The sequence below is a fragment of the Sapajus apella genome, unplaced genomic scaffold, assembly GCF_009761245.1.
Source record: "Sapajus apella isolate SASKATOON/1434 unplaced genomic scaffold, GSC_monkey_1.0 scaffold196, whole genome shotgun sequence".
Classification (NCBI taxonomy): Eukaryota; Metazoa; Chordata; class Mammalia; order Primates; family Cebidae; genus Sapajus; species Sapajus apella.
The window spans coordinates 1049625-1061784 of record NW_022437136.1 but is presented as its reverse complement, the minus strand read 5'-3'; the positions used below and the strand labels follow the sequence as shown (position 1 = coordinate 1061784).

General features: G+C 49.7%; 1 protein-coding gene and 2 pseudogenes across 2 annotated transcripts in view; 1 reads left to right on the top strand and 2 right to left on the bottom strand.

Moving 5' to 3' along the window:
* The first annotated feature begins 898 nt into the window (after positions 1-898).
* Positions 899-3788, top strand: LOC116543778 (annotated as a pseudogene).
* A 2089-nt stretch (positions 3789-5877) lies between these two features.
* On the bottom strand, positions 5878-7480 carry LOC116543797 (probable UDP-sugar transporter protein SLC35A4). The gene is made up of 3 exons (XM_032269664.1): positions 7384-7480; positions 7036-7162; positions 5878-6903 (listed from the first exon to the last, which is right to left on the bottom strand). The coding sequence occupies exons 1-3, from the start codon at positions 7478-7480 to the stop codon at positions 6327-6329; spliced, it is 801 nt and encodes a 266-aa protein (XP_032125555.1). The 3' UTR covers positions 5878-6326.
* Positions 7481-11291: 3811 nt separating this feature from the next.
* LOC116543796 overlaps positions 11292-12160 on the bottom strand; it is a 14682-nt pseudogene continuing 13813 nt past the window's right edge. Inside the window, exon 2 of the transcript XR_004265702.1 lies at positions 11292-11987. The product of XR_004265702.1 is annotated as a nucleoside diphosphate kinase A pseudogene (transcript). The remainder of the gene's footprint in view (positions 11988-12160) is intronic.

Here is a 12160-nt window from a genome sequence, read left to right as displayed (position 1 = left end):
ACAATATCACGGGGGTATGTACACCTTCTGTGATATTAGGAGGAACATTATCCTCTCCCCACCAAGGTAATGAACAGTATCACAGGGAGATGTATACCCAGTGCGATATTGGGAAAAATATCCTCTCCTCCACTTAATGTTAAGAACAATATCACAGAGAATGTGGACATTATCTGCAATATTAGGTGGGATAGCATCCTCTCTCCCGGCCCCTGGATATTATGAACAATATCACAGAAGGGTGCACAGATTCTGTGATATTGGGAAGAATATCCTCCCCCCCAGATATTACAAACAATATCACAAGGAGGTGTACACCCCTTGCCATATTGGGAGGAATATCCCCTGCCCCTTTAAGTATTATGAACAGTCTCACAGGGAAATGTGCACCCCCTGCAATATTGGGAGGAATATCATCCTCTCCTTCTTTGGATATTATGAACAATTTCACAGGGAAATGTGTATTCCTGAGATACTGAGAGGAATATCATCATCTCCCCTCCTGGATAATTGAAGAATATCACAGGTGGGTGTACACCTTCTGCAATATTGGGAGTAGTATCATCCTCTCCCCCTTGGATATTACAAAAATATCACAGAGGGTATACACAGAAAGTGCTTACAATGTTGGGAATAATATCTCCCCTTCTTGATATTAGGAGCAATATCATAGGGGGTGTACACTCTGCAAGATTGACAGTCATGTTATCCTCTCCCTGCATGGATATTATGAACAATATCACAGGAGGGTGCACATTTCCTGAAATATTGGAAGGCATATTACCCTCTCCCCACCTGGATATTAAGAACAATATCACAGGGCATTGTACCCTCCCCCCCACAACGATATTGGGAAAAATATTATCCTCTCCCCCCACTGGATATTACGAACAATATCACTGCGGGTGTACAACTCCTGCAACATTGGGAGGAATATCATCCTCTCCCTTCCTGGATATTATGAACAGGATCCAAGAAGGGTGTGCACTTCCTGCGATATTGGGAGGAATATCATCTCCTCCCCTCAATATTATGAACAATATCACTTGGGGATGTACACTCCCTGTGACATTGGGAGGAATATTATACTCTCCCTCCCTGAATACAACAAACAATATCACAGCGGGGTGTACATGCCCTGCGATATTGGGAGGAATAGCATCTTCTCCCCCACTGGATATTATGAACATGATCACAGACCTTTGAGTTCTGTCATCAGGAGAAACTGGAATTGCTGGGTCCAAAGTGTTTGGGAAGTTTAGAGTGACTCTTGTTGCAGGGGGAAGAGGGAACTAAGGACGTGTCACTGAACTTTCAGGGGTGCCGGGATCCACCAACCAGGTGCCTGCTCCAGCTCCCCGAGTGCGCCCCCCTCCCGCCCCTACCTGTTTTCACCCCTTATGGCTCCACCCCCGCCGGGCAGCTGGACCTTGCCCGGGGCCTTCTGATCTCCGAGCTCCAATTTCAGCCGGAACTGCGCAGCCCGCCCCTTCCCTGGCAGGAGCACAGCGGAGAACTCTGTTCAGACACTGAGCTACAGACAGACACTGGGACCCGGGACAACTGAGGCGCCGATGGCCGTGCCTGGCGAGCCCTGCGTGGGGCAGGAGGTGAGTGCCCCCTCACATTGCGCCCCACTCTCCTTTTCCAGGCTTGGTTTGGCTGCAGATCTCTCGGGCTGTGTTACTGGGGAGAGGAGAGACCCCCAAATTCCTGGACCCAGAAGCGAGGAGACTTACTCCAGCCCCTAACTGCACGGGTTGGACCCCTTTCACCAAGCCGGCCCCCGATACTACAGCTCTGTTTAAGGGGCCACCAGACCGCCCAGCTTCTAGGGCCTTTGACCCTTATTTGCCTAAAGCTAGTGGGTTACCCAAGCTCCCCTACCCCCAGAGAACACTTACCTCTCTGGTTTATTTTCCCATTGCCCTTAGCAAAGGATTCCAGGGAGTGGAGTACATGGTGGGGATGGGGGTGGGGGTTGCAAGCTCCCAGCATTCTGAGGGCCAGGGAGGTGAAGCAATAGGCTGGTATGAATTGAGGGATCCTCTGTGCCTAGCCTTGTGCCCAACATGGTGCCACACTGCTGTGAACTTTGCTGCTACTAATTCATTTATTTATTTATTTATTCTTTTTTTCTTGTTTGCTAATCCATTTAATACAACTCATAGAGGTAGAGTCTCATCCCCCTTTTGCAGGGAAGGAAACTGAGGCACAGAGGTTAAAGTTTGCACAGCCAGTGTGTTGTGAAACCAGGGAGAATAAAAAGACAGCGGAGAGAGAAGTGGAGAGGCCATGTCCACTAAACTTCAGATTTCCTCTAAGGTTAGATAGGACCAGCAGAACTGCTGAGATAAAAACAACAGATGAAGCTGAGCGCGGTGGCTCATTGCCTGTAATCCCAGCACCTAGGAGGCTGAGTCAGGAGGATTGCTTGAGGCCCGGAGTTCCAGACCGGTGTGGGCAACGTAGTGAGATCTCTATCTCTACAAAACATTAAAAAAAAAAAAAAATTAGCCAGGCCAGGTGAGGGGGCTTATGCCTGTAATCCCAGCACTCTGGGAGGCCAAGGTGGGAGGATTGATTGAGCCCAGGAGTTCGAAGCTTTAGTAAGCTTTGATTGTGCCACTGCAGCCTGGGCAACGGAGTGAGACTCTCTCTAAAACATAAATTAAATAATAATAAAAATAAATCACATCAGGATCACCAGTCGGACAAGCTTTGGGGTCAGATAAACCTGGGTCAGAGTCAGTTCTGCTACTTCCCATTTGTGTGGCCCTGAGGGAGGCAATTCCCCTCTTGGTGCCTCAGTCTACTGGTCTCTGAAATGGGGACAGTATGGCCTATGTCCTAGAGTTGTTATAAGGATTAACTGACAGTCCATGCCTAGCAATAATTATGGAGCCCAGGTCTCCTAGGCCCCAGAGCCCAGCTCCCTGGGTTCAAATCCCAGCCCTTCCACTTCTCAGCTGGGTAAAGTCAGCCAAGCTACTCAACCCCTCTGGTCCTCGGCTTCTTCATCTGCAAATCAGTATGATAATTGCATCTACCTAGGGTTGATGTCAGGATGAAAGAAGTTGAGAATTATTAGGTATTCCAAAGAGTGCTTGGTACATTTCTGTGTAAATGTTAGAGATCCAAAAAGTCGCCAGGCCCCCTGGGCAGGTGGGCTGGGGACCCCTGCCGTCTACATTCCTGAGAGTCCTCCTGGTGTTCCCTCAGGTCTGGAACCAGACAGAGCCTGAACCTGCCGCCACCAGTCTGCTGAGCCTGTGCTTCCTGAGAACAGCAGGAGTGTGGGTGCCACCCATGTACCTCTGGGTCCTCAGTACCATCTACCTCCTCTTCATCCACCACCATGGCCGGGGCTACCTCCAGATGTCCCCACTGTTCAAAGCCAAGATGGTACCTGCCATCCCTGGGAGCCTGGAACCAGGCAATGGTGAGGGAAGCAGGGGACAGGCTGGAACCTGGTGGAGTCCTAAAGTAGACTCCTATCAGGATGTAGGAGGGACTCTGTTAATCAAACAGAGCAGTATTAGACAGGTGTCAGAGGTCAACTCAGTGGGACACAGTTCTCCCAAACAGATCTTGTAATTCCAAAAATCCATGCTTGCACACACACACACATACATTCCCATGTTCCCAGACAGTTGATAACTACCATAACCTGGCATTTTCCAAAACGTACCATGTAGACTCTCGGATCCACAAGGGAATTTTCGGACCACGTTAGGATGAGCCTTTTAAAAGTCGTGCATTGGTTTTTCTGTTTCCCCACTGGCTGTGTTATAATTTCATAAGTGATACGTATTTACTTGAGTGTGCTGCGTAAGCACTGGCATTCCAAGTGTGAGCCTTTCTGCTCATCCGTCCTCTTCTCCTCCATTCTTGTAGGCTCTAAAGAATGTTCTTCAAAGTTCATTCCTTCTTCTGCCATTGTGTTGATGTTTGCATCATCACCCGCCACCAACCCAGGGGTTGGCAAACTTAAGGAGCCGAGCATCGCATAGTACTTGAGGCTCTGTCAGCCAGGCAGGCTTCCTTCCAAACACTCAGCTCTGCCACTGCAGCATGAGCGCAGTAGTCACAACCATAGACAACAGTCATAACTGTGTTTCTTTCTTACTTTTTTTTTTTTTTTTTTTTTTGAGATGGAGTTTCACTCTTGTCACCCAGACTGGAATACAATGGTGTGATCTTGGCTCACTGCAACCTCTACCTCATGGGTTTAAGTGATTCTCCTGCCCAGCCGCCCTACGAGCAGCTGGAACTACAGGCGGTCACCACCACCCCCAGCTAATGTTTGTGTTTTTTGTACAGATGGGGTTTTACCATGTTTGTCGGGCTGGTCTCAAGTTCCCAATCTCAAGTGATCCACCCGCCTCGGCCTCTCAAAGAGCTGGGATTCCAAGTGAGCCACCATGCCCGGGGAGGGGATGTTTTTTAATGTACCACTTTTTAAGTATTCCATTAAGGACGATTCAGTTGAGCTGTTTGACTTGGACATCTTTGCACCTTCTCATCTTGCTCCTTGTCATCTAGTCACCTATTCTGTTATCTCCCAAGGAGGGACATCGTGGGTGCCATGAAACGTTCATGCATCATGATGTTTCTTCATTTCTCATTTCTTCATGTTTTTTTTTTTTCATTTCTTCTAGCTCCAAGCTGGACCAGCTCATTTTCCTATGAAATCTAGCATAAACTGTGGGATAGATGTGGTGGCTCTTTCATCTTTTTAGATTACCCATTGCTTCTATCAAAATCCCAGTACATGTTTTGTTTCTATTTTATTTGCAGAAATCAGAAAAAACAAATTCTACAAAGAACTTGAAAGATGTTCTTTCAGGCTGGGCGTGGTGGCTTTTTCAGGTCACCTCTTCTGCAAGAAAGGCTCTTGACAACTGGCTAAGTTTTGTTTGTTTTCCTTGCTTTTGGGCATAGTCTAACAGGTGAGGACTTGGATGTATTTTTCTCCCCACAGCTCTGTGCTTAAGCCTTGGCAGAGAGGAAGGCTGCCTACAAGCAGCACAGGTAGGTCATTGTGTTGGATTATTTTTTCTTTTTGAGCCAGAGTCTCACTCTGTCGCTCAGGCTGGAGTGCAGTGTTGCAATCTCAGCTCACTGCAACCTCCACCTCCTGGGTTTAAGCAATTCTCTGGCTCAGGCTTCTGAGTAGCTAGGATTACAAGCATGTGCTGCTATGTCTGACTAATTATGTATTTTTAGTAGAGACAGAGTTTCTCCACGTTGGTCAGGCTGGTCTCGAACTCCCGACCTTAGGTGATCTGCCCACCTCAGCCTCCCAAAGTGCTGGAATTGCAGGCATGAGCCACAGTGCCCTGTTGTGATGATGGTCTTTTGTGTGTGTGTGTGGTTGTAGGAGGCACCCTACAGCCTAGAATACTTTAGTAAGATATTATTGTTTATGCAGTTAAAGAGACACTGATTGAGCTACAGGTTTCCTGTACCCTGTCTCAGGTCACTCTGTGCAGGGATTCCCCAGGCTGTTGGGAGCTGGGAGACTGCTAGGTAGGGGCAGGCCCCAGAGTGGGAAGCATGGTACCTCCCAGGAGCCTCAGAGTGGGTAGCGGGCTTCAAGACGGCCCTCAGGGTGAGCAGAGCGGTCAGGAGTGTAGGCTTAAGCCAGGGCCTAGGGGCTACATTCCCTGAGATGAATCAGGCCTAGCTCTCTCTGGAGTTTCCAGAACAAAGGCTAGGTGTGGGGAGCAGCACTGTGGAGAGGGCAGGAGGCATGTCTCTAGGCATTGCTGGAACTGGGGGAAGATTGTCAGAATGGTGGGGGTAATGTTTGTGTAATCTGTGGCAACTGGGCCTTCCTGCATGAAAGTGGGATGTTGAGTATCCTTTATGGAAGAGTCAGGCACCAAGGTTAGGCTGGAGTAGCCAGCTCCAGTGGCTCTACTGGGGTGACCAAAGTAGGCAAGGAAAGCCACATGTTGCCCACACCCCAGTTTCATCAACTGTGTTCATGCAGGATGAGGCAGTGAGCTGCCCAACAGGGATGGGGTCATTTCTCAGGCCTAGGTATTGATGTTATCTTAATTCTTTAGTCTGGAAAAACGTGGTTGGGGATGGGGGATGGTAAGCATTTCCTTAACCAAACCCACTCTTCGAGTCTCCTAGTGGTATCCCTTCATTGACCGATCTCCAGAGAATAACCTGGCTGCTCACACTTCTCCAGCTTTTCCCAAAAGGCACTTGTTACATGGCTGCTGAGGGGAGAGGGAGGGGCGCCTGGAAGCGGGGTCTGGTGGTGGCACCCAATCTACAGGGTCCAGAGTCAGGGTGGAAGTAGTCAGGGACTAGTGGCTGCCATAGTACAGGCGCATGGCCAGGCCAATGAGCAATGCGGCCAGGAAGAAGGCGGCTGTGAGCTGCAGCCGCAGCAGGACTGCTGAGAGCAAGGCGTTGACCACCAGTGAGCAGGCCACCACAAAGAGGCGCGTGATGCTGCTGCCGTGCTTCATGACAGCGGACATGAGCAGTCCATTTAGCACCTGGCTCAGCACCACGAGTGCTTCCCATCCTGAGAAACCTCCCAGGAGGCCTGGGCCGGGGCCGCCGCCAGCGTGCAGACCTAGATTCAGGAGCACACCAAAAGTGTAGAGGAGGAGGTTCTGAAGTGCCAGGGGCAGCTGCTGTCGCTTCATGAGCAGCTCTGTGTACACTGAAGACAAGCCCGGGATGAGGCAGTGCAGGATGAGAAGCAGCAGGCCCAGTGGAGTGATACGCAGGGGCATGGGGCTGGCAGCAGCTGCTGGAGGGGGACTGGGAACGGTCTTCCCAGGAACTTGAAGGCCCCCTGCTGCATAGCAGGCTCCTGGAGCCATGATGGTCATTTTTAAGGATGTTTTTGTTTTAACATGAAGCTTTGAGTGTCTAGTAAGGAACGTGGTGTTTTAATTCTTCTTCGAGTCAATTCTTTCTTTGTCTTCTAGATGGGAAATGAGGAAAAAGAAGAGAGTGCCAGGGAGACACATGAGTGAGGAGCCAGCCCAGAAACGCCTGTGCCTGAACAACGCCTTCTGGCGAGGTAGGAGCTCCCGTGAAGGCAGCCGCTTAGTTTCTGCTGCACAGTCCACACACCCTGCTTCTCCTTTTGGGGGTGAGGGCTCAGGTGGGGTAATTGTCGTGTTTCCTGGAAACAGTTCCAAGCACTTATGAAGAGAACCGTTGTCCCGCTGGGGGGCAGGACCCCATTTTTCTCAGGTGCCCTAGCTGAATGGCTCTTGGCTGTCCCCTGTGATTGGTGGAGCTCAGGCCCCTCCACTGACTGTGGACATTGCCACCCCAACGTCTTGGTTACTTTTAACTGTGAAGATGAGCCTACAAGGCAAATGGGCTAGCTCCCCTTCCCACCTTGAGTCAGTGGTGGTACCTCCACTGCCTTCTCCAGCTGATGATCTGAAACCACAGACATCTCCACCAACCGAGTGTCCTCTGAGATCTTATACATATCTCTATTAGAATATCATGTGGAACCTCCTTTACCTCTTTCAGCTGTTCGGTTTGTGGAACCTGCACCACCTACTTTAGCTGCATCTCCTGGGTTACTTTATCAACCTCTTCCAGCTCTCCGTCCTAAGGTACCTGAACCACCTCATCCTGCTGTTTGTCCAGGGGGACCCCATACAACTTAATCAGGTGTCTGTCCTGTGGAACCCCATCCCACTCATCCAGCTCTGTCCTGAGGTACCTCAATAACCTCATCGTGCTGTCTGTCCATTTGGACCCCATACAATTAATTCACATGTCTCTCCTTTGGAACCCCATCCAGGTCATCCAGCTGTCTGTTGTGGGGGACTTAAAAAACCTCATCCTGATGGCTGTCCAAGGGGACCCCATACAACGTATTCAGTTGTCTGTCTTGTGGAACCACATCCATCTCGTTCAGGGTGTCTGTCCTTGGGGACTTCAACAACCTCATCCTACTCTCTGTCCAGGGTAACCACATACAACTTTTTCAGGTGTCTGTCCTGTGGAACCCCATCCACCGCGTTCAAGTGTCTGTCCTGGAGGTCTTCAACTACCTCATCGTGCTGTCTGTCCACGGAGATCCTATATAAGCTTTCCAGGTGTCGGTCCTGTGTAACCCAATCTATCTTGTTCATGTGTCTGTCCTGGGGGACTTCAACCTCCTCATCCTGCCATCTGTCTAGGGGGACCCCATATAACTTATTCAGGTGTCTGTCCTGTGGAACCCCATCCACCTTGTTCAGGTGTCTGTCCTGGGGTACTTCAACCACCTCATCCTGCTGTTGGTCCAGGTTGACCACATACAACTTATTCAGGTGTCTATCATGTGGAACCCCTTTCATCTAGTTCAACTATCTGTCCTGGGGGGCTGCAACTGACTCAACCTGCCCCCTGTCCAGGGGGACCTCATACAACTTATTCAGGTGTTTGTTCTTGGAACCCCATCCACCTTATTCAGGTGTCTGTCCTGGGGGACTTCAACCACCTCATCCTGCCATTTGTCCAGGGTGACCCCATACAACTTATTCATATGTCTGTCTTGAGGAACATCATCCAAGTCGTTCAGGTGTCTGTTCTGGGGGACTTCAACCACCTCATCCTGCTGTCTGTCCTGGGGGACCCCATACAACTTATTCAGTTGTCTGTCCTGTGGAACCCCATCCACGTCATTCAGGTGTCTGTCCTGGGGGACTTCAGACACCGCAACCTGCCATCTGTCCTGTGGAACCCCATCCAGCTCATCCTGCTGTCTGTCCAGGGGGACCTCATACAATTCATTCAGGTGTCTGTCCTGTGGAACCCCATCCACTTCATTCAGGGGTCTTCAACCTCATCCTGGTGTGTGTCCAGGGGGACCCCATACAACCTATTCAGGTGTCTGTCCTGTGGAACCCTGTCTACCCCGTCCAGGTGTCTGTCCTGGGAGACTTCAACCACCTTATCCTGCCATCTGTCCAGGGTGACCACCAACAACTTTTTCAGATGTCTGTCTTGTGGAACCCCATGCACCTTGTTCAGGTGTCTGTCCTGGGGGACCTCAGCCACCTCATCATGTTGTCTGTCCATGGAAACCACATACAACTTACCCAGATGTCTGTCCTGTGACACCATATCCAGTTCATATAGCTGTCTATCCTGAGGTACCTCAATAGCTTCATCATGCTATCTGTCCAGGGGGACCCCATACAATTTATTCAGGTGTCTGTCCTGTGGAACCCCATCCACCTCATTCAGATGTCTGTCCTGGGGAACTGCAACCACCTCATCCTGCTGTCTGTCTGGGGGACCCCATACAACTAATTCTGTGTCTGTCCTTTGGATCCCTATCCACCTCATCCAGCTGTCTTTCCTAAGGTACCTCAACCACCTCATCCTGCTCTCTGTCCAGGGAGACCACAAACAAGTTATTGAAGTTTCTGTCCTGTGGAACCCCATCCACCTCCTTCAGGTGTCTGTCCTGGGGGACCTCAACCACCTCATCCTGCTCTCTGTCCAGGGAGACCACAAACAAGTTATTGAAGTTTCTGTCCTGTGGAACCCCATCCACCTCCTTCAGGCGTCTGTCCTGGGGGACCTCAACCACCTCATCCTGCTCTCTGTCCAGGGAGACTGCAAACAAGGAGTTATTCAGGTTTCTGTCCTGTGGAACCCCATCCACCTCCTTCAGGTGTCTCTCCTGGGGGCCACATCCACCTTATCCTTCTATCTTTCCTGGGGGACTTCATCTTCTTCTTCTAGTTGTGAGGCCTCTGGGACCTCAGCATTCTCCGCTGAGTGGCCTCTGGAACCTCAGCCACCTTCTCTACCTTAGTGGCCTCTGTTCCCTTAGCTGTCGTCTTCACATGAGTGGCCTCTGGAAACTCTGCCACCTTCTCTACCTTAGTGGCCTCTGTTCCCTTAGCTATTGTCTTCACATGAGTGGCCTCTGGAACCTCAGCCGCCTTCTTTACCTTAGTGGCCCCTGCTCTCTTAGCTATCGTCTTCACATGAGTGGCCTGTGGAACCTCAGCCACCTTCTCTGCCTTAGTGGCCTCTGTTCCCTTAGCTGTCATCTTCACATGAGTGGCCTCTGGAACCTCAGCCACCTTCTCTACCTTAGTGGCCTCTGTTCCCTTAGCTGTCGTCTTCACATGAGTGGCTTCTGGAACCTCAGCCACCTTCTCTACCTTAGTGGCCTCTGGTCCCTTAGCTCCCATCTTCACATGAGTGGCTTCTGGAACCTTAGCCACTGTTCCCAGTTTGGTGACCTCTGGCCCCTTAGCTAGTATCTTGACATGAGTCTTGTCTGGTACTTAATCTCTACTCACACCTCTCTTCCCTCAGCCACCTCCTCCACCTGGGTCTCTTCTAGTACATCAGCCACCTCCTTCACTTGGCTGACCTGCTATGTCAACTGATGCCTTCACCTGAGTGTCCTCTGTGACTTCAGTCCCCCTCCTCTACTCACATGGCCTCTGGGAGCTCAAATAAGTCCTCCAAATGCACCATTTGATGTGTTGATTTGAACAGTATGAAGTGATTTGTAAACGGAATTCATCTCTTCTTATTTTGATTGAATAGAAGGAAGTGTCACAGGTGGTACTTGCTGAGATCCTGGTCACTTTTCTCAAGTTTCTGAGTGTACACAGTCGGTTGCGTTATTTCCTCATTACGAGTTTCACACCAGGTATCTCTTGTAGATAAAGGAAGATTTTTTATTTTTTGCAGGGATAGAAGTCTCACTGTGTCACCCAGGCTGGAGTGCAGTGGTGCAATCCTGGCTAAGCGCAACCTCCATCTCCAGGGTTCAAGTGATCCTCCCACCTCAGCCTCCAGGGCAGCAGCTGGGACTACAGTCACGCACTACCACGTCTGGCTTTTTTTTGTTTTTGTTTTTGTTTTTCAGATGAAGTCTCTGTTGCCAGGCTGGAGTTCAGTGGCATGATCTTGGCTCACTGCAGCCTCTGCCTCCCGGGTTCAAGTGGTTCTCCTGCCTCAGCTTCCCAAGTAGCTCAGAATATAGACTTTTTAACTTTTTGTAGAGACCATGTTTTACCATGTTGCCCAATTAAAAAGGCCACCCCCAATGGCTCATGCTTGAAATTCCGGCACTTTGGGAGGCCGAGGTGAATGGATTACCTGAGATTAGGAGTTTGAGACCAGCCTGGCCAATATGGCAAAACCCCATCTCTACTAAAAATAGAAAAAGTAGCTGGTGTGGTGGTGGGCGCCCGTAGCCTTGGCTTCTTTCTTTCTTCTTTCTTTTCTTTTTTTTCTTTCCTTCTTTTTTTTTTTTTTTTTTTTCACCATGAATCCTCTGTTGGGAGGAAGCATTTTAATCTGAGGTAGGGGATGGTAACACTGTACAGGGAGCACTCACAGCTCCAAGGGTTTCCCTCCAAATTATGAAGAAGCTCCTGTAAATAACTAGATTTCCCACAGCCTGGTCCTCTGCCCATGGGAAGGAGGGGAAATGAATGTGAAAAGCATTGTGGTCTGCCATCTGGTCATTCATAGATCCAGTTCTGAGCACAGCTCTTGTAATCTACCAGTTCCTCAGGGTGAAACCATAAGCCAATCTCCTTCTCTGCACTCTCCACAGAATCGCTGCCGTGTATAATGTTCCTGCCAACTTGTATGCAGAAGTCTCCGTGGATGGTCCCAGGCTTGGAATCCGCAGGGTTGGTCTCCCCGAGCATGACTCGGCCTGTCTTCACCACGTTCAGCCCCTCCCAGACCATGGCAACTACTGGCCCTGAGTGCATGTATTTCACCAGGCCGGCAAAGAGTGGACGGTCCATCAGGTAGTGTTCCTTGAGAAGGTCTTCAGAAGCTTCCATGAATTTCAGACCAACAAGGCAGAATCCCTTCTGCTCAAAACGCTTGATAATCTCTCCCACAAGACCCCGCTGGACCCCATCTGGTTGATCGCAATGAAGGTACACTCACATTTGGCTTTGGTCCCCTCCAGCTCCTTGGGCTTGAGCTCTCTTTCTTTCTTTTTCTTTCTGTCTTTTTTTGTTTCTATCTTTCTTTTGGTCTTTTTTTCCGTCCTTCTTTTATTTCTTTCTTTTTTCTTTCTCTTTCTTTCTTTTCTCTCTCTTTCTTTTCCTTTCTTTCTCTTTCTTCTTTCTTTCTCTTTCTTTCTTTCTTTCTTTCTTTCTTTCTTTCTTTCTTTCTT